The sequence below is a fragment of the Zalophus californianus genome, chromosome 10 (genome assembly GCF_009762305.2).
Source record: "Zalophus californianus isolate mZalCal1 chromosome 10, mZalCal1.pri.v2, whole genome shotgun sequence".
Classification (NCBI taxonomy): Eukaryota; Metazoa; Chordata; class Mammalia; order Carnivora; family Otariidae; genus Zalophus; species Zalophus californianus.
The window spans coordinates 110,162,636-110,190,332 of record NC_045604.1 but is presented as its reverse complement, the minus strand read 5'-3'; the positions used below and the strand labels follow the sequence as shown (position 1 = coordinate 110,190,332).

The following is a 27,697-nucleotide window of genomic DNA, read 5'->3' as shown; positions in this document are numbered from 1 at the left end:
CACTGGAGGAGGGAGGGTTACAGACCCGCCTCGGGTGCAGCCTCAGGGGGCCTGGGACTGGGGGGGGTGCGCTGCGGGCAAAGCTGTCCAGCTGCACCTCCGGGCAAGGAGCCAGTCTTGCACGGGGTGGACTGGTGACCCTGGGGGCTGCCCCCCACGGCGCACGGAAGCTTCCCGGGGGCCTGCGTGCATGTTGGAGCACGTCGGCGTGTGCACGGGGCCCAGGGTGGGCTGGGAGGGCTCTTTCTGGAGAAAGAGCCTCTACTGCAGGAGTGGCCAACGGACCCTAGACCTGGACCACCAGGACGCGCTCTCCCTCCGCTCCGTCATGGGTGCCTGGGCAGCCGATCCAGCCTGGGACCTCTGCCGTCAGACACGGGGAGAGCGGCGCCTCCCGCTGGGGTCACCGCCGCGGTCACCCGAGGCCGAGGGCCGTCCTGCCGCCAGGGGAGCGCGCGGAAGCTCCCGCCGAGAGTCAGGCTGTGGGCTTCTGAGAGCCCCTGTGCACGGAGCCGGACGCCCGCCCCGGGGGCCCGTCCCTGCCCGCTTCCTGGCGCACGTTCCGCGGGGGGGGGGGGGGGGGCGGCTCCGGGCCCGAGGGCACAGGCAGCACCGCTCGGGGGAGGCCGCGGCTGGGGAGCCGGCGGAGCGGGTGTCCTCGCTCGGAGACTCGGGGCACGCCCCCCGCGGCACCGCCCCCCCCCCCGCCCTCCCGGGGCGCGCAGGCGCAGACCCCCGCCCTCGGCTATACCTGGGTGGGCTTGCCGAACCACTTCCAGAGCTGCCGGGCGGGCAGGAAGGCGGCGATCTTGGGCCGGTTCTCCACGGACGGCAGGCGCTGCCGCTTGGCCAGCTCCTTGGTGGTGGGCAGGTGGACGCCCTCTCTCTTCTTGGGCCGGCTCCTGGCCCCGGCCCCGGCCTGAGCCTTGGGCGGCAGGGGCTGCGGGGGCTGCGGCGGGGGCGCCTGCGGCGGGGGCGCCGGCGCCTTCTTGCCGGGGGAGTGGGCCGCGGAGCGCGCCTTGCCCGCCGGCTTGGGCGCCTTGCCGGGGAGGGCCGGCGGGGCGGGGGGGCCGGCCGCGGGGGCGGGCGCCGCCTCCTCGTCGGAGCTGCAGGAGGACTCGTCGGTGGTGGAGGAGGACGAGGACGAGGAGGACGAGGACGACGAGGACGACGACGAGGACGACGACGACGAGGACGACGACGACGACGACGACGACGAGGACGACGAGGAGGACGACGACGAGGACGACGAGGACGACGACGACGACGACGACGACGAGGACGACGACGAGGACGCCCTGGAGCTGGAGGCGCTGCAGTCCCGGCCGCTGCCGCCCTGGCCCTCCTCCTCCCCCTCGGTCTCGGAGCTGCTGCCGCTGCCGCCGCTCTCACTGCTGCTGCCGCCGCTCTCCGACTCCTCGGCCCCGTCCTGCTCCGCCTGGCCTTTGTCCGGGCTCTTGGGGTCGCCCGAGCCCTCGAACCCGAGCCCGCCCCCGGGCTCCTGCGCCAGGTCGCCGTCCGCGGCCTTGGGCCGGGCGGCCTTGGGCTCGCCGCCGCCGCCGCCGCCCGCTGCCGGGGGGTAGCTGCCCAGGCCCAGGAGGCCCTTGGGCTCCTGCCAGCCCCCAGCCCCCGGGTCCTCCCGCAGAAGCAGGGCCTCCTTGGCCTTCTTGCTTTTGGGCGACGTCACGCCCTCGTGGTCCAGCTTGACGAGCAGCTCGGCCTCCTCCCCGGGCCTCCGGGGGCCCTTGGCGGAAGCCTCTTCGGCAGCCCGAGCCTTCTTGGGCTTGGGCCGGGTGGCGGGCATGGTGACGGGCACGGTGACGAGGGCGGCGGGGGCCAGGACCGCGGCGGGGGCCGGCAGCTCGCCGAAGGGCTCAGGAGCCGGGCAGCTGCCGAAGGTGGCCGGCGCCGGGCTGGGCTGTGGGGGCGCCGGACGAGCCTTGGGGGCTCTGGCCCGCTTGTCCACGGCCTCGGGGGGGCTCTTCTTGGAACTCGGGGTGCTGATGGGCTCCAGGGCCAACGGGGTACCGGGGACCTCCTCTGCCGGGCCCCCCTCCTCCAGGACAGCGGCTCTATCTAGGAGAGGGAAAGAAAAAGCTTCCGCGAGGCCAGGGCCAGGGGCTTCCCGAGCCAGAAAGCCCTGTTTCCAGCCCGGCCCTGCCCGTTCCTGAGCAGCGCCCGCTCTGGGCTCTCACGTCACTGTCATCACACAGGTGGTGAGCCCAACGTGGCTGCCCGGCCCTCTCGGCTCCTGGCATTTGTCCCTGAATGCTGCAGTGAACCCCCTGGCTAAAGCCACCTCTGCTCTGCCCCTGACAGGCCGACGTGCCTCCCAGAGCCTCAGTTTCCCAATCCGTCAGTCACATGGTCCGAGTGGCCCTGCGACCAAGTCCCCACCGAGGTGTGCGGCCCGTCCCCGGCCACTCCCACACCTGCCCCTGTGCCTCGGCCTCGGCCGAGTGGGGGCCGACATACCACTCTTGGCTTTGGTGCCGGGTTTCCGCCCACGCCCTCGTGCCTTGGCGCCGGGCTCCTCAGACCCTGGCGTGCCCCCATCTTTGCTGTCCCCGGTGTCTTTGCTGGTCTTCCGGCTGCGGCGCTTGGCACTTGGCACCAGGAGGGCTGGGGATGGCTCCGCACCTGCAGAGCAGGACAGGCGGTGGCTCAGGCTCGGGTCTCTGCTCTCCAGGCTGCCCGAGCATCCTCTGTCATGGTGGCCGGGGGCTGGATAACCCCATCGCTGACCCCACTTGGCCTGCCTGCAGGGGCTACACAGCTGGGGAGGGCAGCCCCATCTGCAGGGGTGCAGTCAGGTGTCTGCACACACAAAAAGCTCCATGCGGGCTCCTCGAGTGAACGGACCGGGTGGAGCTGAGCCAAGATCCCCCCCTTCCACCTGGAGGATGCTCAAAAACCACTGAGCCCCAGAAAGTCAGGCAGTCCTGCCTCTAGTCGTGGGACCCTGGAAGTCACTCGCCTCCTAGAACCCGAGCTTCGTGTTACATGCAGGACCGAGGCAGGAATTCGGTGCTCTTGTGGACATGGGGAGCATGGAACATTCAGTAATGGAGACTGACTGGCCTTGACGCAGGCCTGGGGAGCCCCGGGAGCCCCTCCCTGACACCCACTCTGGGAGCCCCAGCCACGGTTCCTGCCATTGCCATCCCATGGGTGTAAACGGTCCACACGGTGGCCAGCACCCGGGGCCGGGCTCACAGGGGCGCCAGGTATGGACGTGGGGGTCACCCCCCCACCCCGGGCAGCAGGGCTGGCACTCACACTGGATTTTATAGTCAGGAGGCAGGAGGCGGATGTGGGAGAGAGGGATCCTCCCCGTGTCCCCGTCATCGAACTCCACAGTGATCAGGTCCCCGTCATCCTCGAGGCCGAGCAAGCCTATTGGCAGAGGGGCAGAGTCAGGGAGGCCAGTGGACCCTGTTCTCCGAGGGGCACAAGGCGAGCAGAAACCAGCCGGTAAGCAGCACTGGGCTTGAGATGTGCAAGGGCAGGTATACAGTGGTGCAGAATGTGAGCTTCAGAGCATGTGGTCCCAGCAGGAGCACCAGCACTCCCATTCCGGCGTCCCGACTTGCCCCCCAAGCAACAGGGGGTGAGGCAAGGGCGGGCACCCTAAAGGACAGAGGGAGCAGGCGAGGGGCTGGCGGCAGGTGGGAGCGCGGCGTTTCGCACCCACCTGCTCTCAGGGGCCTGGAGGGAGGCCAGTTTTCACAAGGGAGCCCCACAAGGCTCAGGCCCAGGACGCACCCAGCACCTCTGAAGGCAGGGGTCAGGGGACCCCGACGCTGGACAGGCTGAGGGTGCAGGCCTGGGGTGCAGCAGAGTTGGGTGGTGACCCCCACCCCGCTCCCACACACAGATGCCCGGCCAGACCCCGAGGACAGGGCCGTGGGTGGTGTGCCTGCCGGCAGCAGGCGCACCCCAGGTGCTGGGACCTGGGGTCCCCACAAAACAAGCCTGCCCACGCCCACGGTTTCCAATCCGCTTCCTACGGACCACCAGGGCCGAAAGGACAGCCTCCCAGAAGAGGCAGATGTGGACCAGAGAGGTCAGGGGAGGCTGAAGAAAGGAGGAAGGGGGACTCAGGAGACAAGGGAGCTGGGGAGACCCGACCTGGAAACAGTACATTCTCCGAGAAGTTTAATAAAAGGCAACACGGATACCAGCAACAACATATGAAACAAAATAATATAAAAACCAAGGACACAAACATTCAAAGGAAGAAAAAAAGATTCAGAGAGTAAGAAAAACTCATGAATTTCTTACATGACAGTAGGAATTGCAAAAATTCAAGAGAATGGAAGGGCCAGAAGGGCAGGGTTAGCTGAGGAAACCTCCGGGGAGGTAGAACAAAACGGTGAAGAAACTGACAACCGACAGGAAAAAAAGATACAGGTGCTGTGGGCGGCCCAGCTCGGGAGCGCGAGGCCCAGGGGCGGCTCACGGGGGTCAGTGCAGGTGCCAGGCACAGAGCACATTTGCTTCACGGAGCCTTCTGCCCCCAAGTCCCCAGCAGTGCACACACAGACATGAAGACACACGGACTTGGAGAGAGAGAGACACACACACACACACACACACACACACACAACCCCATGAAATTCCAGCTCTCGGAGACACACACACACACACACACACACACACACGTACACACAAAACCCCATGAAATTCCAGCTCTAGGAATAATGAGAACATCCTAACAGTTTCCAGAGAGAAAAAGCAAGTCCACAAAGACCTGGCTGTAATCATGGCATCGAACTTCTCAGACAACCTCGGAAGCCGGATAACTGTATCAGACCAGTGACTCTGAAGAGGTGACGGAAAATCATTTCCAACTTAGAATGTCTCCCCAGCTCAATGACCGCAGAAGCAGGGCTAGAATAAAGAGACCTCAGGCATGCGCGTGCTGGAGGGATTCACCGCCCGCACCCTTTCTCAGAAAGCTATGCAGACTCTAGGATGATGAGGGAATGAGGAAGACACGGATGCGGCCCAGGAGCCAGAGAGATGGAGTTCTCAGAGGGATGACCAGGGGGAGTCCCTAGGATGACCCCATCGTGGTCCAGGGGGACAGAAAGCCCCGGGGGCCCCGATCACGATGAACTGTTACCATAGTCAGAGGCCCTCCTGCCCGGCACCCCCACTCCCACCTTCTGCATCTACATGGACACTGGGTGGCCGTGGGGTGCGCCGCACGGGCCAGCTGGTCAGGGTGACAGGTGTTTTCTGTAAGGTAATGAATATCCACATCCCCATCTCCTGAAAGTGTGGGGTCTGCCACAGCTAAGGGGAGTGCTGTTCGAGCATCTGCTGTGTCCGTCTGTCTGAAACCTGTACCTACACCTTCCGGGGCTCCTGTGATTTTCGTCGGCCTAGCTCCCAAACTCTTACTCTAACAGCACCCCAACTTTCCTGGGGGGCCACCGTCCCCTCTCTCGGTCCACATGTGGAATCAGAAAGCCGACCTCACTCGTTAGTGTCGGGGATGAGACCCACAGCAGTCAATGAAATCTGCGTGACCCAAGCCAGTTGCGCAGGCTCCACCCAAGGACTTCGATGGGGATCGAGAGAATTCCCCCCGATGTCGGGATTTGTAAAGATGGCGGGACCCCCCAAGGAGCTGGGTGTGAAGCCAGCGCCGACGGGAGCAGACTGAGGGCCTGCGGCCCGAGGACACCGCGTGAACCGGGCGGCCCAGAGGCCCTGTAAGTTTCAGCTACACAAGCCGGCACCACCATTCGTATCTGCACCCGTCAGGGCTGGGGTTTGACCGAATGAGGCAAGGGGGGGGTGTGCCGGGGAGGGTCTGGGGGGCGCCTCACCTCGGACCACGGTGCCCGGGTACAGGCAACGGTACTGCTGACTCCAGTAGGCCGCGATTCTGGTCCCCTGCGGCAAGAAGCGAGTGGAGGCCGGCCTCACGTCGTTGATCTGGGAAAGCCAAGGATTGAGCGCCAAGGGTGACGAGGAACAGCCCCGGCCCCCATCCGCCCAGGGGCCCCACTGCCCCAGCCCCTCACCGCCTCCTGCAGCAGCTGCTCCAGACAGTAGATGTGGGGCCGGTTCCCGCGTTCGCCCTCCACCACCACACGGTATCTGCAAGGCCACCGCACGTACAGGGTGAGGGGACAGACCCCGTGGACCTTCCCAGAGGGACCCCTGACCTCAACTCCTGGCCCCCCAGGTGTGACGTAGGAGCTTGGGGGTTTGCTGACGCCCTATATAAACCTGGGGCAAGTCCCTTCTGGGTCTATTTCCTCCCCCATACAGCGAGGGGTCACGGGTCCAAGAGAGGCCAACATATCCCGGGGGCTGGCCATGCCCCCTCGGCCCTCCCGCGGAGAGCACCGCCCTCCCGGGGCCATTCACCCAGCTCAGAGAAGCAAAGCCACCTGCCCCCAGAGGACCAGCACCCTGGACACTGGACCAGCTGAGGGTCTTCGGTCCCTGAGCCTGGCGCTGCCCCCCGCCCAGTCCCCCAGGTGCCCACTCACATGTCCGGTGAGTGCACCGTCTGCACGTGCCCGGCATACAGCAGCTTGTCGTCCATGGGGATGAGCACGCGCAGGCCGTCCTTCAGTTCGTCCTTGTCGATGATGCAGGAGCGCGGAGCTGCAGGGCGGTCGGCAATGAGGCAGGGCTGGACCCAGGGGGCAGCCGGGAGACCTGCCCTCCCTGCCCTCCGCCTCCCTTCCCCCACTGCAGACCGCGTGTGTGCACATATCCACCCACGTGCCCAGACAGGCCTCATGCAGGGACACACGGTGCGGCCCTGAGCAAAACCCTCCATCCTGACCCAGGTCTCCAGAAACATCCCAAGTGGGGAAGAACCGGGGGTGACAGCCTGCACGTGCTGCCCATCCTCTACCCCAAAGACCACCACCCTTCGGGCCTGGGCAGGAGGCTCCAGGTCATCGCCCCGCCCCCCACCCCTTCTGCCAAACCTCCAGGACTTTCAACCTGGAATGCCACCGGTCCCGGCGGAAGCCAAACCCCCCTTGCCAAACTTCCCCGGCGAGGCTGTCCGCGCTCACTGCCCCCCATCCCACTTCCTGGCCGGTCCTCATCCCAAAGCTGCCTCCGCCCTTGGCTTAACAAGCCGCCTGCTCCTGACACCCCAAATCCAGATGCTCCTCAGCTTTCCTCCACCAGGCTTGGCCATACTGCTTTGGACTCCTGGGCCCACCCTTCCTGCCCCGCGGGACCTTGAACCCGGCCCCACCCTGCTGTGACCAGGCTGGAGAAACCCGGACAGCTCACCAGGGTGGACAGAAGCGCTGGCCCGCACGTCCATCGCCCGCCTGCACCTGCACCCCTGCCACAGCCTCACCGTGGGTGCATGGACTTCCCACCCCTCGACGCTGAGTGTGGCCACGGGACTTTCTCTGGCCAATGGCACAAGGGAGGAGGGACCGAGTGCCGATTCTGAACCTAGGCCTTAAGAGGCCTCATCAGCTCCCACGTGCCCTCGTGGGCCTCTGGCAGCATGGCCACGGAGCAGAGCGGTCCCTCGCGCCATCCCGCTACTGCGGGAACAAGCCCAACTGCCCTGCAGACAACCGAGACATGGACACCTGCTGCCATCTACCACTGAGGAGCTGTTTGTTACACAGCAACAGCGGACGATACACTCGCGACCAGGCAATGACGCTCCTCAGCCCTGCTCATCCTGTTCTCTGCACCTGCCCCACCCAATTCACGTCCGGGCTCCAGACCCCTGGATCCAAGTGCCAAGCATATGCCCCTGCTCCCTCCATGCCCACCCCACCACCACCTGTCTGCACCCCTTCTCACCTGCTCACACAGCCCACCCACCCCCCAGCCCCTCTCTCCCTCCCAACAAGCCCAAACCCACCCCATCGCCCACCATGCTGCCCACGGCACTGCAGCCCACCATCGCTTGCCAGGATCCTCACAGGGGCCTCCTACCTGGACTCCCTGTCCCCCTCAGCGCCCCACAATCTGTCCTCGACAAAGCAGTCAGAGAGCACTTTCCAAACCTATCTGACCGCACCGACTTCCACTTACAAGCTCTGACGGCTTGTTTTCAGTAGGGCAAAGACCAGACTCGGCTCACGGCCCGCGAGACTGGGCCATCTGCCTCCTCCCCCACCAGCTTACCAAACTGGCCCCCCTCGGTTCACCTCAGACACCAGGCGCCTGCGCGCGTTCACTCCCTGTGGGCTCAGCCCCTGCCCACCGCCTCCCCAGGGGAAGTTCCTGCATCCCCACGCTGCCAACCAGAGCCAACACGGCATCGCGGGTACTTACCCGGAGTTAGCGGCCGCTCCACGGCCCCACCGCGAGGCAGGTGCTCATCCTCAGAGAAGCTCGAGTCCTGGTTGGGCTCGAAGTCCTCCTCAGCAGCCATGCTCTCCATCAGCTTGCTCACGGCTCCCCCCTTGCCCCGATTCTGGGGACAGAGCAGAGCAGGCCAATGGGCTTAGGACGCGCCATGCCAAGTCCTGCTGCTTAGGACCCTCCCTGGAAACCCGGGGTCACAGTCAGGCCGCAGGGGCACCTGCCACATGTGCAGCGGGGGTCCAGCTGGCCTCACCCCACAGGCCAGAGGGAGGGCAAAATGGGGCCACAAGCCGGATGACCAAGCCTGCACGTGCTGAGGCAGCACATCCAGACACACAGTGGGTCTGAGGACAAGCAGCCTGGCCAGGGGTGAGACGGCACGGTGGCTAGGCACACCAGCTCACCCCAGTCCTGGCGTTCCCACAGGGACCTCACCCTTTCTTGGGCACGGCAAGCCTTACCTCCTTCTTCACCTCCTTCCCTTTGGCCTTGGCCTTGCTCCTCTTGGCAGTGGCCGGGGAGCTGGTGTGGGGAGCCCGGGCCTCAGGGGGCAGGGCGGCAACACGGGGCGGGGGCAGTGCAGCCCCTGAGCCGGCCTCCTTCCCCTTCTTCTTCTGGGTGAGGAAGTAACAGAGGTGCCATCAGAGGCCGCCCTCGCCCTCCAGGGAGAGGAACAAAACAGCTCCCCTCCTCTCCCGCAAGTATGTTTGTTCTTAATCCTAACTGTTTTATTACTACTATATGTTGCTAATTGTAAAAAGAAAAAAAAAAGTAGCCAAGTGCATATGGGCGCAACTTCCTCTCCAGTGCATCCTATATCAAGTACACAGCGCTAACTAGAATCACTACCGGCTGCCTGGCGCATCCTTCCAGAACTTTCCACCAGCACATAACAACCGTGCAAACACACAGGCTATGCAGACACATTTGCACACACACGGTACTTTTTTTTTTTTTTTAAAAACACAGATGGGAATTTACCAAAAGTCCTGCTTTGCAACTCCCCGCCCCCGACAAGTATGTCTGAGATACACAGAGACTGCCTCGCTGCAGCAGCTGCTCACGTGCAGCCGTGTGTGTGTGTGTGTGTGTGTGTGTGTGTGTGTGTGTGTGTGTGTGTGTGTGTGTGTGTGTTGGGGGACGGGGCACAGGTCATTTATAACCACCCCCCCAGTCATGGATGCACAGGCGGCCTCCACTTTGCCCTTCCAAAGGATGCCACAGAAACAGGACAGTACCGGTCAGTTCCACAGGCATATTCCAGAAGGAGCAGGCAAAACCCTTTGACTGCCTCTGGGGTGCCCCAGCAGTGACGGGAGAGCCACGCCCATCCCGGCTCCAAGCCCCCCCAGGGACGGTCCACTGTCCCTGCCAGTGGCGCATGGAAACTGGTCCCAGAGTGCCGAGATCGCCCCCACCAGGCTTCGTCCATCAGAGCAGAGCACTACCAACAACCTGGCTGTCCTGGGACCTTCGGGAAACACTGGTGCATAACAGATCCAGTTATAAGCTTTTAGGCCCACGGCGGCAGTGGGAAGAACAAAGTGGGGGTACTTGGTGTAAGAAGCAAGCTCAGGCTACGGGTGTGCACAACCCAGGGTCGATGGGCGGGCGGCAGGGTCACTTTATGTTTTTTAAAAGACACATTCCTGAAACAAAACAACCAAGTCCAGGGACCAGAGGATGTGGGAAATGAAGAAACATAAAAAGAGAACCCTGGGCGAATGTTAAAAAAGACCACAGCGGAAGTCACGTCCACAGCACAAAGCACCGTAAGGGACAAAGCAGATGATGGTACAGGGATAGAAGGTATTCGGTGTGGATCGCCATTTGTGGGGGGAAGAAAGCGACATATTTTCTCGTTTCGGAAGCATGCCTTCATCCTGTTCACATTTCTGAAATCAGAAGGCATCCTGGGGGGTTGAAGGAACGTCTGTCATGTGGTTCTGTTGCCTTTTCCCCCAAACATCTGTTGTAAATAGCTCATCCGTCCATCGTGCACAAGGGACAGCAAGACAAGTTCTGAGTGGACTTGTATTTTCTTCCTTTTCTGCAACCTCCAAATCACTGTTCCAATCAGACAACTACCGATAACTGTTTCTTTCCCATTGACCAGAAGCCCCTTTCTGGGAACCTTATTTTTTTAAAATAAGAAAAGAACTCCAGGGGCACCTGGTTGAGCATCCAACTCTTGGTTTTGGCTCAGGTCATGATTTCAGAGTCCTGAGTTCAAGCCCCGCATCGGGCTCTGTGCTCAGCGGGGAGTCTGCTTAGGATTCTTTCTCTCTCACCCTCTTCCCCCCGCACCGTAAAATATGTAAATAAAAATCCTTCAAAAAAAGGTAAAATAAGGCTGATGGAAAATGGGAATGTACAAGTCTAAAAAGGATACGAAAGTATATCTCACAAAACTACAAACAGTGGTTGTTCCTGGGGTGATTTCATGGGTATCTGATTTCTCCTTTCGTTGACAATTAGCCTGTTCTGTTCTAGTCTTTCACTGTGTCGTCAGAAGGCTGGGGTCGGGTGAGCCCCCTGCCTCCTCCCCGACACAGGGTGCCGCATCTTGGCAAAGGGCCCAGGGGCCAGTGTGGCCCAGGGGGGGTGTTCAAAGCTCAGCTTGGATGGTCGTTAGCAGCCGTGACCTTGGGAGGGTGACAAGGCCACCTGTAAAGTCCAGTTGTATGAGTAACCTACGTCACAGGGTCTCGTGATACGGGGACATGGTAAGAAATATATAGTCGGCCTCTGCCCCTGGTTCCTGACCCAGAGCTCCTAAGCCTCTTGGAATTTCCTGGATCATAGGAGCATCTTTTGTCCTAACAAGGTGACTACGGGTAAGTCCCTAGCTAGCCCCGGGATGAGGGCCGCTCACCAGAAACACCAAGCCAGGAGGAGAAGCCAGGAACTCTGAGCTCACCCCGCATCCTCCGGAGAGAGGAGAGGGGAGAGGGTCCAGAGACTGAGTTAATAATCAATCCTGCCCAAGTGATGAAGCCCCCATGAAACCCTACATGAGGGGTTCGGGGAGCTTCCAGGTCAGGAGCACCTCGAGAGGGCGGGGAAGTGCCACACTGTTCCCCTTTCCCTTGCCCTGGACATCTCTTCTGTCTGGCTGTTGCTGAACCGTCTGCTTCCTGAAAAATGGTCATAGAAAGGAAAGTGCCTCCCGGGTTCTGTGCGTCCCTCTGGTAATTATCGACCCCGAACAGCGGGTCCTGGTAACCCCTGCTACACAGCTGGTGCTTCGGTCAGGAGCTCAGGGACAGTGGGGGTGGGCTGGGGACGCGGCCCTCTGCCAACTCCAGGGAGTCGGTGCCAGAGGGTCGTGAGCAGACAGAACAGGTTTCCCTTTAGCAATAAAGGATGTATGCGGGTAAAGGGGTCAGAACCTGCCTGAGCCCCACCGCGGACCACCTGGTGGGCTCACGAGCATTAAGCATTCCATAGCATCCCAGCGCCTTTCCTCCAAGGCCTGGGGAAAGCTGACAGGGCTTCGGCCGTGGACAGACAGGTGCGGAGGACCCGCGAATGCGGCCCCTTCCTCACGAGCGCCCGGTATGGGAAATCAGTGCCGAGTCTCCTGCCTCATCACAATGTCCTCTAGACTGTCCCTGTTAGCCGAGAGATCATCCTCCATCGGGGTCGGGGGTGGGGAGGCCTGACTCAGAGGCCACTGCCGAGCGCCGGCTGTGGAGTCTGAACGCAAGCACCCAAGGGGGCGACAGATGGCCACGAGCTTCCTAGCAGCCCGTGCAAGGAGGGGAGCAGGTCTGCCCGTCCTAGAGTGCTCAGAAAGCAAGCAGTCTCCAGCTGGGGAGCCCAGGCAGAGAACTCAGGGAGTTCTGACTTCCACTCACTTCTGAAGAGCTGAGATTCTCCTACAGCTACGGGTGAAGGCCACGCACCACAGGAGGATGGACAGCGTCACACTTTGTCACCGACAGAATCACTGTCACGTAGCGCCTGACCGTTACCACAGAGACCCTGAGCTACGGTTCACGCTCATCACTTGAGTGACGGCGCTTACTCGACCCGGCAACGGGCACCCATGTCAGACACCTTCTTTAAGAAGCACACGGAGCACCTCTGTATCACAAGCCGGGGGTTTGGTATTTTGATAACTGCACGTCAGGATCACTGTTTTCCTTTGGGGTCCATGCACCTCACTCCCACGACAGAGTGTTACCCCGAGACGGGAGGGGAGGGCGACTCTGTGAGGGAGGGTGCTCAGTGCCTCTGAGGCCAGGTCCCCGGGCAGCGGGTGGCCCCTGCAGCTGGGGGGAGCAGGGCCTGGCAGTCGGGGTCCCTTCCCACGGTCCCCGCCCCCACACAGAGCCCCTACCTTCCTGGGGTCCTTCCTGTCCTTGGCGCGGCCGGTGTCCTTGCGAGGGCTCAGCGGGCCACCCTTGCCGCAGCGGCTGGGCTTGGCGGCAGCCGGGGCGGCACTGCTGGGGGCCGGGGCGGCGGCCGAGGCGTCGTGCAGGAAGATGCGCTCGCTGCGCCGCCGCGTCCACAGGTCGTCGTCACTGGCCTCGGGCCCTGCCTCGAAGCCGGGCTCCTTGGCGCCCCGCAGCTTGCGGGCCTTGCGCCCTTTCTCTGCCGCCAGCTTGGCCTTGTCAGGGCTGGTGGGGCCAGGGCCCCGGGTGCTGGGCGCAGGCGAGGCCAGGGAGGGGCCTGGCTCCCCCAGTCCCTTCTTGGGCCGCAGCAGCCCAGCAGGCGACCTCTTCCGCACCTTGACCTCACTCTCCGAGTCGGTGTACTCAAACTCCGTGCCTGGATGCAGGACGAGGGCAGGGGCTGTGGACAGGGGCTCCCGGGACCCCCACTTCCCACCTACCCAGATGCCCTGGCCACCAGCAGAAGGCCACAGTTCCACCCCTCCTCCAAGGGAGGCTTCTCACTTCCAGGAAAGGAACCTGAGGCCCAGAGGAGGAGGGGGAGGACTCACTGGGCCACACACCTGTGAGTGGCAGGTCCTGCTGGCCCCACTGCTGGCCCGAACCTTCCCCCCACCCCCCCCGCCGCTGCCCAGACTCTGCCGCCTCCCCACAAGACCATCATCTGGGAACGTGAAGATTCCTGCCTGGCCCCATGTGAGCTTCCCCTCTGCCTCCTGTGTGCCCCATGGGAATCCCAGAAGCCAGGGCAGGCTGGGGAGGGCCTCAGCGGCAGCAGGTCCAGGGGAGGCAGGTGGAAAGCCCACATGAAATCCCCGAGCCTGGGGGTGGGGGTGGGGGGGCCTCTCCTCCACTTCCTGGAGCCGCTCTTCAGAGCTGGGAGGTCCCTGGCATCTACTCCCTTTTAGAGGGTAGGCCTCACCGGAACTCACGTGACCCTGGGGCCCGGCCCCCTCCTGTCACCCCTGAGGCTCGTCCCTTCCCACAGACAAGGGGCCAGGCTCCATCCAAACCCTGGAGCTGCTGGGCTCCTTTACACACAAACCTCTCTCCAATGCCCAGCTGTGCTCCATCCTTTCAAACCTGCAGGCCTTTGCTTTGCTGGCCCCTGGAGCACCATCTCTCTCCTGGCCTCTACCTGGAAACCTACAGTCTCCTATCTGAGAAGACCGGCTCGGCACCCTGGAGAACCCTCTGTCCACACCTCCAGCACCACGGGCACATATCCCATTGTCGGGTGCCCGCCCTCCTCTGCCGACCCTGTCCTGCTCAGCCCCCCAGAAGCGGATCCCCAATTCACTACCCCAGGCCTACTGACCCTGGGTAGCCAGCATCCCGCCCACGAGGGCTCCTCCGGGAGGCCCAGCCCCATCGCCTAGCAGATGCAGCCGCTGTAGCGGGGCCGGGCTGGGAGGGGGCGCACTCCGTGGGAGGGAGCCACTGGCAAGGCTTAAGGATCCCATTAATTAATCTTTTGTTAACAGACTTCCCACTGCACAGGGAGGCAGCTGGGGGCTTTCATGGCTGATTAGGGTGCAGGCCATAAAATGCAGGCTGGAGTTCTGCTGCTGGGTGTGACGGAATGAGGCCCCACCGACACAGCTCCCTCCAGAAAACCTAGACCCAATCCAACACTGCAGGGGCGTCGCGTAAGGCACAGGACTGCTGGGTGGACAGGGCAGTGACGGACAGCGGACACTTGCTTGGAAGAGGGGAAGTCGGAACTGCGAGAGTAACGTCCTCTTGGAGGATAAATACCTGAGGAGGCCAGTGGGGCAGCATGAACGGTGCCTGGGGGGGGGGGGGGGAGTGTTCTCTGGAGGGCCTTGGGGTGGGGACAGGCATGAAGCCCAGAGAGTGGGGAGCATGCGCCGAGGCCTCCCTGCCACACGGTGACACAGCAGAGGGTCGAGGCCGTGTCCCTGACTCCCACCCAGAGTCCTGTGCACCTGCCTCCTCCCCAAGGAATAAGGCAGTAAAGGAGGAACAGACAAGAAAAAGCACCAAAGATATAAAACAGAAGGGTAAGACTGAAAGTCAAAGGATGAAAAGGGTGTACCATGCAAATAGCAACTGAAAAAGAGCTGAACTGGCTATGCTAAATAGCAGACAAAACTGACCTTATGACAAAAATTGTTAAAGAAGGACATATTTAAACGATAAAATGGTCAATCCCTTAGGAAGATATAACAATTTATGAACATAGATGAACACAATCGGGAAACATGTAACAAAAGATTATACACCATGACCAAGTGAAATTTACTCCGGGAATAGAAGGTTGGTTCGACGTATAAGAAAATCAATACCATATTAATAAAGGACAATTAATAAAGGACAAAAACCACACGAACACCTCGATAGACACAGAAAAAGTAACAGACAAAACCTAACATTCTTTCATGATAAAATCACTCAAACTAGGAATAGAAGGAAATTTCCTCAACCTGACAAAGACGTCCATAAAAATTCACCGCTAACATGATACTTAATGGTAAAAGAATGAATGTTCTCCCCCTATGATCAGAAGACAAAGATACCTGTTCTTCCCACTTCTTTTCACCATTATATGGAAGATTCTAGCTCAGGCAATTAGGCTAGAGAAAGAAATAAAAGGTATACACATCCGAAAGGAAAAAATAAAACTATCTCTATTTGCAGATGACATGATCTCATATTACAGAAAATACTAAAGAATCTACTAAAAACCTACTAGAGCAGGGCGCCTGGGTGGCTCAGTCGTTAAGCGTCTGCCTTCGGCTCAGGTCATGGTCCCAGGGTCCTGGGATCGAGTCCCACATCAGGCTCCCCGCTCAGCGGGAGGCCTGCTTCTCCCTCCCCCACTCCCCCGGCTTGTTGTTCCCTCTCTCGCTGTGTCTCTCTCTGTCAAATAAATGAATAAAATCTTTAAAAAAAAAAAAATCTACTAGAGCAAATGAGTTCAGCAAGGTTGCAGGATACAAGATCAATATACAAAAATCAATTGTATTTCTATACACTAGCAATGAACACTCCAAAAATGAATTCAACTTACAAGAGCATCAAAAAAAATACTTACAAATTTAAAAGAAGTGCAAGACTTGTACAGTAAAAACTATAAAACACTTTTGAGAAAAATTAAAGACACAAATAAATGGAAAGACATCCCATGTTCATGGATCAAAAAACTTACATTGTTAAGATGCCAATACTCCCCAATATGATCTATCGATTTAACACAATTCCTAATCAGAATCCCAGTGGGTTTTTTTGCATGAATTCACAAGCTAATCCTAAAATCCGTATGGAATGCAAGGGTCTCTGAGGCACCAAGACTGTCTTGAAAAAGAAGAACAAATATGGAGGATTCATATTTCCCAGTTTCAAAGCCTCCTACAGTGATTCCTATGGTAATCAAGACAGTGTGCTGCTGGTCTAAGAACAGACATATACACTGATGGACTAGAACAGAGGGTCTGGAAATAATCCTTCATATTTATGTTCCGTTGATTTTCCACAAGGGCACCAAGAGCATTCAATGGGGAAAGATTTGACTTCTCAACACATGATACCGGGACAGCTGGATCTCCACATGCAAATGGCTACTAAGCATATGAAAGGATCCTCAACATCAGCAGGAGAAATGCAAATCAAAACCACGATGACATACTACTGCAAGCCCACTAGAATGGCTTCCTCCCCAAGAAATAAGGCATCATCAAAAAGACACATAATAACAGGTATCGGGGAGGAACTGGGGAAGAAAATGGAACCCTCACAGACTGCTGGTGGAAAATATAAAGTGGTGCAGCCACTCTGGAAAACAGTCTGGCAGTTCCTCGAAAGGTTAAACATAAAGTTACCAAATAACCCGGCAATTTTACCTTTAGATTTGTAGCCAGAACTGAAAACATATCTACAGAAAAACGTGTACATGAATGTTCATAGCTGACATTATTCACGATAGCCCAAAAATGGAAACAAAAACAAAAAAAGGAGATAAACCAAATGTGGTATATTCATAAAATGGAATATTATTCAGCCATAAGGTCTGAAGTCACAGAAGAAGAAATAAACAATCTGAATAGACCTTTATCTATTAAAGAAACTGAATCAATAATTAATAACCTTCTAAAACAGAAAATGCCAAGCCCAGATGAGTTCACTGTTAAATTTGACCAAACTATTTTTTTTAAGATATTATTTATTTATTTGACAGAGAGAGAGACAGCGAGAGCAGGAACACAAGCAGGGGGAGTGGGAGAGGGAGAAGCAGGCTTCCCGCGGAGCAGGGAGCCCAATGTGGGACTCGATCCCAGGACCCCGGGATCATGACCCGAGCCGAAGGCAGACGCCTAACGACTGAGCCACCCAGGCGCCCCAAATTTGACCAAACATTTAAGGAAGAAATTATACCAATTCTCTACAGGGAATTCTTGAGTTAGGAATTCTTCCTAACTCATTCTATGAGGCCAGAATTACTCGAATACCAAAACCAGACAAAGACACTACAAGAAAACTACAGACCAATATCTCTCATAAACATAAATGCAAAAAATACTCAACAAAATATTAGCAAATCAAATCCAACAATGTATGAGAAAACATTATACGCCACAACTAAGTGAGATTTATCCCCGTTATGCAGGGCTTGTTCAACATTCAAAAATCAAAAATCAATTAATGTAATCCCAACAGGCCAAAGAAGAAATATCTCATGATCGTATTAATGGGTAGAGAGAAAGCATTTGACAAAATCCAACATCAGTTCATGATAAAAACTCTCAGTAAACTAGGAATAGAAGAAAACTTCCTCAACTTGATGAAGAACATCTATAAAAACCGTACATCATACTTAACTGGTGAAAAACTAGAGGATTTCCCACTAAGATCAGGAACAAGGCAAGGATGTCCCCTGTCACCACTCCTTTTCAGTATCATACTGCAAGTCCTAGCTAATGTAACAAGACAAGGGGGGGAAAAAAGCATATTGATAGGGAAGGAAGAAATAAAACTGCCTTTGTTCATAGAGGACTTAAGTGTCTATGTAGAAAACCTGAAAGAATCAACCAAAAAATCTCCTAGAATTGATTAGCAATTACAGCAAGGCCACATTTTACAACCTTCATATATAAAAGTCAATCACTTTCCTACATACTAGCAATGAACAAGCGGAATTTGAAATTTAAAACACAATACTGTTTGCGTTAGCACTCCCCAAAATGAAATACTTAGGCTAAATCTAACAAAATATGCACAAGATCTATGGGATGAAAACTACAAAACTCTGATGAAAGAAATCAAAGAAGACTTTCCATGTTCATGGATAGGAAGACTTGATATTGTCAAGATGTCAATTCTTCCCAGTTTGAGCTATGGATTCAATACAATTCCACTCAAAATCCCAGAAGTGGATATCAATACACTAATGCCGAAGTTTATATGGAGAGTCAAGAGACCCAGAATGGACAGCTCAAGATGGAAGAAGGTCAAGGTCAGAAGACTGGAAGTACCTGACTACAAGGCTTACTGTAAAAGCTACAGTCATCAGGACAGTGAGATATTGGCAAAAGAAAAGACAACCAGATCAATGGAACAGAAAAGAGCCCAAAAATAGACTCCCATTAATATAGTCAAATAATCTTTAACAAAGGAGTAAAGGCAATACAATGGAGAAAGGATATGTCTTTTCAACAAATGGCAGCGGAACCAGTGGAGAGCCACATGCAAAAAAGTGAATGTAATGAATCTTACACCCTTCACAAAAATTAACTCAAAATGGATCACAGGCCCAAAGGTTAACACGCAAAATTAAAAAACCCCTAGGAGATAATGTAGGAGAAATCTAGATGACCTTGGGCCTGGCAGTGAATCTTTAGCTACAACACCAAACGCCCAATCCACAAAAGCTGGACTTCCCTAAGATTATACATTTCTGCTTTGTGAAAAGACTCCATAAAGAGAATGAAAAGACAAGCCATAGACTGGGAGAAAATATTGGCAAAAGACACACCTGATAAAGGACTGTTTTCCAAAACAGATAAAGAACTCTTAAAATCCAACATTAGGAAAACAACCCAATGTAAAAAGTGGGTCAAAAATCCTAACAGACATGTCACCAAAATTACACAGATGGCAAATAAGCACGTGAAAAGATGTTCCACATCATGTTATTAGGAAAATGCAAATTAAAACAAGATACCACCACACACCTATTAGAATGTCCAAAATCCAAAACACTAATCCTAAGTGCTGGCAGGGATGTGTAGCAACAAGATCTGTCATTCATTGCTGCTGGGAATACAAAATGGTGCAGCCACTTTGGAAGACATTATGGCAATTTCTCACAAAACGAAACGGACTCCTACCATATAGATCCAGCAATCACACTCCTTGGTACTTACCCAAAGGAGTTGAAAACTTACGTCCACACATAAAAAAAACTGCACACAGATGTTTATAGCAGCTTTAGTCAAAACTGCCAAAACTTGGATGCCACCAAGATGTCCTAGACGCCCTGAGTACATGAATGAATGAATGAATGAATGAATGAATAAACTGTGGTCCATCCAGACAATGGAGTATTATTCAGAGCTAAAAAGAAACAAGCTATCAGGTCGTGGAAAGACACGGAGGAAACTTCTATGCATACTATTAACTGAAAGAAGCCAATCTGAAAAGACACCATGCTGTACGATTCCAACGACACGACGTTCTGGAGAAGGCAAAACTATGGGGACAGTCAGAATATCAGTGATCGCCAGGCATGCGAGGAGAGGAGAGAGATGAACAGGTGGGGCACAGAGGATTGTTAGGCAGTGAAACTGCTTTCCATGACAGTGTAATGGTGGCCACACACATTTGCCCAAACCCACAGATTCTACAACACCAGGAGTGAATCCTAACGTAAACTATGGATCCTGGGTGACAGTGATGTGTCGATGTAGGCTCATCAGTGGTAACAAATGCACCACCGTGGCAGAGAATGTCGATAATGGGGGAGGCTGTGCATGTGTGCAGGGCAGGGGGTCAAGAGGAATCTGTATCTTCCTCTCAATTGTGCTATAAACCTCAAATTGCTCTAAAAAATAAAGTCAATTTAAAAAAAAAAAGGAACAAAGTACTGATATATAACATGGATGAACCCTCAAACAATTGTAACAAGTGAAAAGAAGCTAGACACAAAAGGCCACGTGTTATATGATTTCATTTATATGAAATGTCCAAATGTCCAAGATAGAGAAATGCATAGAAGACAGAGAGTAATGGCTGCCTAGGGTTAGGGGGTTGGAAGAATATGGGGAGTGATGTGAATGGGTATGGAGCTTCTTTGGGGGGGAAGGGGAAAAAATGCCCTGAAATTGGACAGTGGTAATGGTTGCACACCTCTGTGAACACAAGAAAAGCCATCAAATTGTACACTTCAAAGGGTGAATTTTATGTTACGTGAATTATATTTCAACACAGCTATTATTTCTAAAAAAGGGTAGATTCAAGCCTGACCATGTCAATAATTACATTAAATATTAACAGATTAAACACTCCAGCAAAATGACCGAGATTACAAAACAGATTAAAAAGAAGGACCCAGGGCGCCTGGGTGGCTCAGTCGGTTAAGCATCTGCCTTCGGCTCGGGTCATGATCCCAGGGTCCTGGGATCCAGTCCCGCATCGGGCTCCCTGCTCTGTGGGGAGCCTGCTTCTCCCGCTCCTCCCCACTTGTGCTCTCTCTCTCTCTCTCTGTCTCTCTCTCTCTCTCAAATAAACAAAATCTAAAAAAAAAAAAAAAAAAATTAAAAAAATAAGGACCCAACTATAAGCTGTCTGTAAGAGACTCACTTTAAATATGAAGACAAAGGTGGGCGCCTGGGTGGCTCAGTCGGTTAAGCGACTGCCTTCGGCTCAGGTCATGATCCTGGAGTCCCGGGATCGAGTCCCGCATCGGGCTCCCTGCTCGGCGAGGAGCCTGCTTCTCCCTCTAACCCTCCCCCCTCTCATGTGCTCTCTCTCTTTCTGTCTCTCTCATTCTCACTCTCCCAAAATAAATAAATCTTTAAAAGAAAAATTAAACACGAAGACAAAGGAAAGATGACAGTAAATGACCAGGAAAAGATATACTATGCAAATAGGAAGCATAAGAAAGGAGGAGTGACTGTCTACTACCAGATAAAAGGGACTTCGAAACAAAATATATTAAGAGATAGAAAAGAATACTTTGCAATGGGGCGCCTGGGTGGCTCAGTTGGTTAAGCGACTGCCTTCGGCTCAGGTCATGATCCTAGAGTCCCTGGATCGAGTCCCGCATCGGGCTCCCTGCTCGGCAGGGAGTCTGCTTCTCCCTCTGACCCTCCCTCCCCCCTCTCATGTGCTCTCTCTCTCATTCTCGCTCTCTCTCTCATTCTCTCTCTCTCAAATAAATAAATAAAATCTTTAAAAAAAAAGAAAAGAATACTTTGCAATGATAAAAGGACCAATTTAACAGGCAATCATAAACATATATATGCACCCAATAACAGAGCTTCAAACACATGAAGCGAACATCCACAGAATTAAATTATAAGGAGAAAGAAAATCCCGCAATCATAGCTGGACATTTTATACCCACCTGTAAGCAACTGAGAAAACTAGACAAAAACTAGCAAAGATGCACAAGATCTTAGCACTTCCAAACACACTGCCTTGCCTGACAGAACTGAATGATTTACAGAACACTGTATATAATGACATCAGAAGATGCATTCTTTTAAGTATACACTATGAAACACCATATACCCTCAAATTTTTAAAGTTTTAAAAGACTGAAACTATACAGAGTATTTTCTCTGACCAAGATGGAATGATGTTAGAAATCAGTCGTAATAAAATAACCAGGTAACCCCCACCAGTATTTGGAAAACAAATAATACTTCTAAGTAATCATTGGATGAAAAGTAGAAATCACAAGATAAATTAAGAAATGTGTTGAACTGAGAGTAACAATGAAAACAGGACAACGGAAAATGTGTGAGGCGCAGCTAAAGCAAGGTTCAGAGGGAACTTTCAAGGTCTCCACAAGAAAAGAACATCCCAAGTTGATAACCTAAGGTTGCACGTTAAAAAACAGGAAATGGTTGGCAATTACACCCAAACAGAAGGAAGGAAATAATAAAGAGCAGAAATCAATGAAATTGATAACCTCTAGCCACACTGATCAAGAAATACAGCAGAAACAAATTATTTGTATTGGCAATGAAAAAGGAAACATCACTATAGACCCCCTCAGAGTTAAAAAGTATAAAAGGAGGAACTCTCTGCCAATATAGTTGACAACCTGGATAAAAGGAAGACTGCGAGTTCTAAGACGGCTGGTGCATTTAGGGATATGAGGATGGGGCCTGTGGACAGCATGCTGCTCTGGGTAGCCACAGCCTGATGCTTGGGGTCAGACAGGTGGAATGTGACCACGGGGCGACAGGGAACCAGTCAGAGGTTCTCAACAGAGAAGTGGTCTGATCAAGTTTGAGCTTTGAGGAAGAGCCCTCCAGCTGCTTACGTATAAAGAATAGCTGAGATGGGGTAGCCAGGAGGGAGGCCAGCGCCACTGCCCAGGGGAGCCAGGCCCAAAGCCCCCAGGGAACAGCGGCAGGACATGGAGGGGTGAGAGAGAGGGAGCAGTAAGAGGAAGGAAGGAGGATCGGGGCCTGGAGACTGTGAAGCTGCCCCATGACCTGAGCCGAAGGCAGTGCCCCAGACTGTGAAGCTGTCCCACGAGGCGGTACAGGCCACAGGAATGAGCTTTTGTCCTGTAGCCTGCAGGGCATGAAGCCAGGGGCAGCTGGGGGAGACCCGGGGGTAGAGCAGGGGGGCACCGCAGTGCCCATTCTCCCTGTCCCAGCCCCTGCCAGGGGGTCTCACATGGATCCCGGAGGCTCAGGAAAGGGCAGGAAGGCCAGGCCGAAGACGTGGCCCGGCTGAGGCCAGGTGAGCTCACGGCCCGAACACACGTGGGACCGTCTCAGTCCCCGGCACCCCAGGTGCAGCAGGGGCGGGTCCAGGAGGGGACACTTGGCCCAGTGAGAATGGGGGTGGGCCCGGGAGAAGGTCCCGTTTGTCTCAAGAAGGCAGGCATCTGACTAGAGACGCAGAGAGGAAGGAAGCGGGGCCAGGACACAGCCTAGCCTCCGGCCCGAGCCTCAGAGCCGGCTGTCTCCGTCTGCCTGTCAGGGAAGTGGGACAGTAAGCCTGGCTAACAGTGACACGGCACGCGACCCCCCCCCCACCCCCGCCAGTGACGACCTTCTCCAGGCCCCAACCGCGGGCCACATGCCCATCTCACAAAGTGAACTGCCTCGAATGCGCAGACTTAAAGATCCTGCTCGTCTACTTCTCTGTGTGTGCTCAGCCGGTTCCCACTTCTCTCTCAGGGTTCGGCCTGGGTGTCGCCTACCTGGGGCAGCCTCCCTTGGGCTTCTACAGCCCCCCAGGGTGCAGATCAGGGGCACAGCTTCTGGACCCCCCCTCCCGGGGCAGGCCAGGCCCACGTCCCCAGTACCACGCTGCTCGGGATGGCGTTGGCCCACGAGGCACGGCTCCAGCGGGCCCCAGCGCTGCTCCTACCCTTCTCCAAGTGCCCCTGCATCCCACCTGCCGGTACTTACCCATCAGGTTCTGCCGCTCTTCCTTCTTCCGGGCCTTCTGCTTGGCCTCCAGCTGCACCACTGATAGGGACGGCCCCACTGTGGGGCTGGGGAGGGCGCTGGCTGCAAAGCGGGCCAGCAGGCCCAGCCCGCTCTCCTCCAGGCCTGGCGACAGGGCCCGCTCCCGGGCCCCCAGCCTATAGCCGCCGGCGGCCTCGGGCTCCTCCTCCTCCGGCTCATCCTCCTCGTCCTCCTCGGAGCTCTCATCTGGTGCAGAAAACAGGGCGCGAGTCAGAGCCTGGGCCTAGGCAGGTGCCGCCCCCCCACCCCGCCCCTACTCGGCCCGAGCACCAGCGAGGGGTGCCACACAGCTCCGGCCTAGCTCCTCGCTCCTCGTCGGCCGGGGGTGGATCCAATACCAGCCCATAAATCCGCCCCCCCCCCGCCCCGAGGACCCAGTGCCCCCATCAAAGCGAGCCCAAGACGTGGGCATCCTGGACGGCCCAGAGGCGGGCAGCGGCTTTGGGAATCGGAGGGTTTCTGTAAGGGGGACACCGACGTGCACCTGTGCTGTGGCGAGGGGGACAGACACACGGACAAGGACTGGAGACAGCTCTCGCCACCATCTCACGCGCACACGCACACACACGCCCCGACGCACGACATGGAGGCTGAGAAAGGAGGCAGGAGAGCAGGAAAGAGGAGGCCAGGGAGGGGCAGAGAGGGGGTGGGAGAGGGCCCCGGGGACTCAGGTGCCTCGGGGTCTGGGGCTAGTGACAGGAGAAGGTGGAGTTCGGTCTCTTCTTGAGCAAGCTCTGGGGTCCAAAGGCGACTTCCCAGCAATACCCCCACGCCGGGGAGCCTGGAGCAAATCCCGGCCCTCTGTGAGCACTTTCTACGAGCACTTACTCATCTGTGGCATGGGGTGGCCCTCCCAGCCCACCCACCCAGCTAAGGGGAGACTTAGGATCACACGTACGCTGGAAAAAGCCCTTTGCAAGCCTAACAAGGACCACACAGAAACAGGGCCAGCCCGTTCTACAAAACTGCTGTCCCCGGGGCCAAGGGAGCCACAAGCTGGCTATGCCTCCTGACGCGGGGAGCCAGGAAGGGAAAGGGCACGCAGGTCAGCCCACTCTGCACCAGAAGACTGAGGCTCGGCGTGGCCAAGCACTCAGGCAGAACTCAAACCCAGGGCTGCCTTGCTGTCTTGTCACCCAGAGTCTCCCAGAAAGAATCTGACGACGCTCCAGTCTCTCCAGTTGGTGAATAGAGACTTGGTGCGCTTCTTCCCAGGAACTGGCCTGCCACCCAGGGACCTACAGCCCTGAGCCCAGCAGGGGCCGTGGGAACAAAGGTGGGGCAGGCAGCAGGCTGGCAGGGAGTCCACGAAAGGCAGTGCTCCCTGCACGTGAACCAAGCTCTCCACCAAGAAGAGAGACCGCAGGGAGTTAACACCTTGCTTCTGACCTTTCCAGGGAGACAGCCTAACACCGCGAGGGCGGGCAGGCAAGAGAGCATCAGGGGCTAACTGCCCAGGGGACGCCCCGGGGACACCTGCCCAAAGGTGCCTGTCTGCTCGGACTGCTGGGAGCGTGAAGGTGACTCTGGGGGCCGCTGACCAAGGGCAGGGCCCGGCAAGGCTGGGGGCGGCTCTCTGCAGCAGGAAGCGGGAAGGGACGTAAGGAGGTGCCCCCCCACCCCAGCTCTATCTCGGGCAGGGAGTGCCTGGGCTCAGGGAACGGAGAGGGGCAGACACAGACGGCCAACTCCACGTTCTCCCTCCACACCCCAAGCCACCTGCTTGCTTGGGTGCAACTAGCAGCCCAAAGTGGTGGCCCCAGGTGCGCCAATGGGGGCAGGGGTTCTGCCTACCCATTTTTCCGAGGGAGCCTGGGTCTCTGTTGAGTGAGGGGGGTGGAAATGAGCTTAAGGAATCCCTGAAGAGAGCTGAGAAAGGAAGGAGGCAGAGACAGGTTTGTTAGGAGGAGGAGGAGGAGGAGGAGGAGGCGGCGGCGGGAGGTCCGGCTCCCAGAGCAATGGATGAAGCAGGATGGAGGCCAGTGGGGCAGGCAGGCAGAAGCAGGCAGTGCACGCTTGCGATCCATTCACATTGCGGACATCACATGGTTGTCTCCGCCCCAGTGGGCCACAGCGGCAAAGCAGGCTAAGTGTAGGCAGACTTTCGGCAGCGCCTGGGTCCCCCACATCAGGCCTCCCTGGGGTTGGTCAATTTGAGCAGGGTGGCGGGCGGGGGGCTGGCTGGGGTGGGGGCACAGAGTCAGACGTGTGGCCAGTTTTCCCTTCTAGAGAACGCCTTCCCTGGATGCTCAGGTGTGGAGACTCCAGAACTCTCTCGCATCCAGAAGGATTCCCCACCAGCAACGTCCAGTGGCGGAGGGCTGGCTCTGGGTTTCTGGATGCCCAGAATGTCTACCTCGGATACCAGTCGGCCAGCAGCAGCCCAATCCCAGCACCCTGACATGGAAAAGTGCTTGGAAGGAAAAAGCCAAAAGCAGGGTTTGCTTCCCACAGAGCAAAATTGGTCTCCGGAGACCCTCCCCCACCTCCAGCTGCTGCGACCCTCAAAAGCCCCCACTGGCTGCTTCCCACGGTGGCTGGTCTGCTCAGGCTGGGGTCTGCGGGGCTGGGGGAGCAGGGGGGGGGGGGTCTCAGGACCAAGGAAGCCTTTCTGGAGCTGTCCACACCTGAGGCAACAGAGTTTGCCAAGGGCAGAGGGAGAAAAAACTCCCAACCAAGAAGCCCAAGGTAATACAGAAAAACTTTTTCTTATTAAAAAAAAACCAAAACCAAAAACAAAACCAAAAAACCCTTGGCTCAGTATGTGGGATTGTCTGTTGTAACTTGGTTTGGTTTGGTTTGGTTTTCCAAAACCCGATCGATAAATGCCAAAGCAATCCGCTGCTGCCATAGCCGATGGGGGCAAACCCCGAGGAGGGGAGGTGCAGAGGGAACACAACGAAAGGGTTTTGCCTACCTACGGAGCAACGAGCCAGGCTCGGACCCAAGCTCAGTGACCCGCTGCGCCGTCTGCCCTACTCCCAGCCTTCGCTTTGCGTCCAGAGTGCAGCGTGAGAGCAAATGCAAGAGACCAAAACAGACATTCAAAGCATCATGGGTAGGGATCAAGGGTGAAGGTATGGTCAAGCTGCTGGGGGGAAAGAGCAGACACTAGAAAGCCAAGCAGTCAGGTGTTTTAGTACCAGATGTCAGGAAAACCCTATTACCCAAATATCCCTGTCAAGACCTGACCATGCGTGCGTGTGTGCGTGCAACGGGGGTGGGGGGGGGTTCCCCCTCCCCTCCCCTCCCCCTAGCTGGGCTCTCTCCACTGCTGCATCCAGCCTGGTCTGAGGGCCCCCCGGCTCCCTCTGCCCACTCCGGGCAAACGGCCGCATGCTAAGACATCTGAAGGGGCTGCCTGCCTCTCTACAGGGTCTGAGCTGGGGCAGGAGAGCTTAAACACGTGGAAGCTGGATCTCTGGCTTTAAAGGGGAGGAGCCAAGGGGGGGAGGGAGGAAGGGGTCGGGAAGGGAGGGAGGAGAATGGTGAACCTGCCAGACTGGTCCACAGAGGCCAGGGCTAGGGGCAAATGAGGCTGACTGGCGAGTTAGTGACCTCCCTGCTCCTTGGCCCAGATTCCATTCCCTCAGGCGTGGCACAGCTCAAGAGAATGTGGGTCCCGAAGGCACCTGGCTCCCTACTGTGCCATCTCCTGGTCATCCAAAATGGATCCGGGTGAGTCAGGATGAGAGGTGTGGGCAGGGAGAAGGCAGACCAGGAATGGGAGCAGGGCCGGAAGTAGGGTAGCATCTGGTCCCAGGGCCCGAGCCGGTGCCCGTCCAGGTTGGCCTCTATATGCCTGAGCCTCACTCAGGGGGCATGGGATCTAGGCTCTGGGAATCCCTGAAGGGGGTCCACCCTGAAGCAAATCCTAAACCTGGGTGAGGAAACATTTCAGGATCCTCTGGCTCCCCCACTTGCCCCTAGGACACTTCTAACGCGTGGGGAAGTCAGAGCCTGGATGTTCGCAGGGATCACTGAACCCTACCCTCTCTGCACTGGTGAGGCACAGGAGGGCCCAGGGCGGGGTGGGGCTGCCAGCAGACCAGGCCTGTGGGCTCCGAGGCCAGTGCTCTCTCCGAAGCCTGGGCCCCACCGCTCAACGTGGCAATAAAGCCCACGCTTTCAAATCTCCCCACAAAACTCGGGGCAGCAAATGGTCTTGACCCTGCACTGCCTACACGCCCTTAAAAACAGAAATATGTGTTAGAAAACAAGTGTTTATATTTTTTAAACCGCTGTTACATAGAAACACAGCTTTAAGAAAATAAAAAACAAACAAGCAGCTAAAAAAAA

General features: G+C 56.3%; 1 protein-coding gene across 6 annotated transcripts in view; it reads right to left on the bottom strand.

Moving 5' to 3' along the window:
• The window catches only part of TNRC18 (trinucleotide repeat containing 18), an 84,766-nt gene that overhangs the window by 4,640 nt on the left and 52,429 nt on the right, over positions 1-27,697 (bottom strand). For all 6 annotated transcript variants that reach the window (XM_027610173.2, XM_027610176.2, XM_027610174.2 and 3 more), the window contains 10 exons: positions 23,339-23,584; positions 12,668-13,098; positions 8,784-8,936; positions 8,290-8,431; positions 6,513-6,630; positions 6,039-6,114; positions 5,841-5,949; positions 3,280-3,396; positions 2,476-2,640; positions 752-2,076 (listed from right to left, as the gene is read on the bottom strand). In XM_027610173.2, the coding sequence (XP_027465974.2) occupies positions 752-2,076; positions 2,476-2,640; positions 3,280-3,396; positions 5,841-5,949; positions 6,039-6,114; positions 6,513-6,630; positions 8,290-8,431; positions 8,784-8,936; positions 12,668-13,098; positions 23,339-23,584 (2,882 nt within the window). The remainder of the gene's footprint in view (positions 1-751; positions 2,077-2,475; positions 2,641-3,279; positions 3,397-5,840; positions 5,950-6,038; positions 6,115-6,512; positions 6,631-8,289; positions 8,432-8,783; positions 8,937-12,667; positions 13,099-23,338; positions 23,585-27,697) is intronic.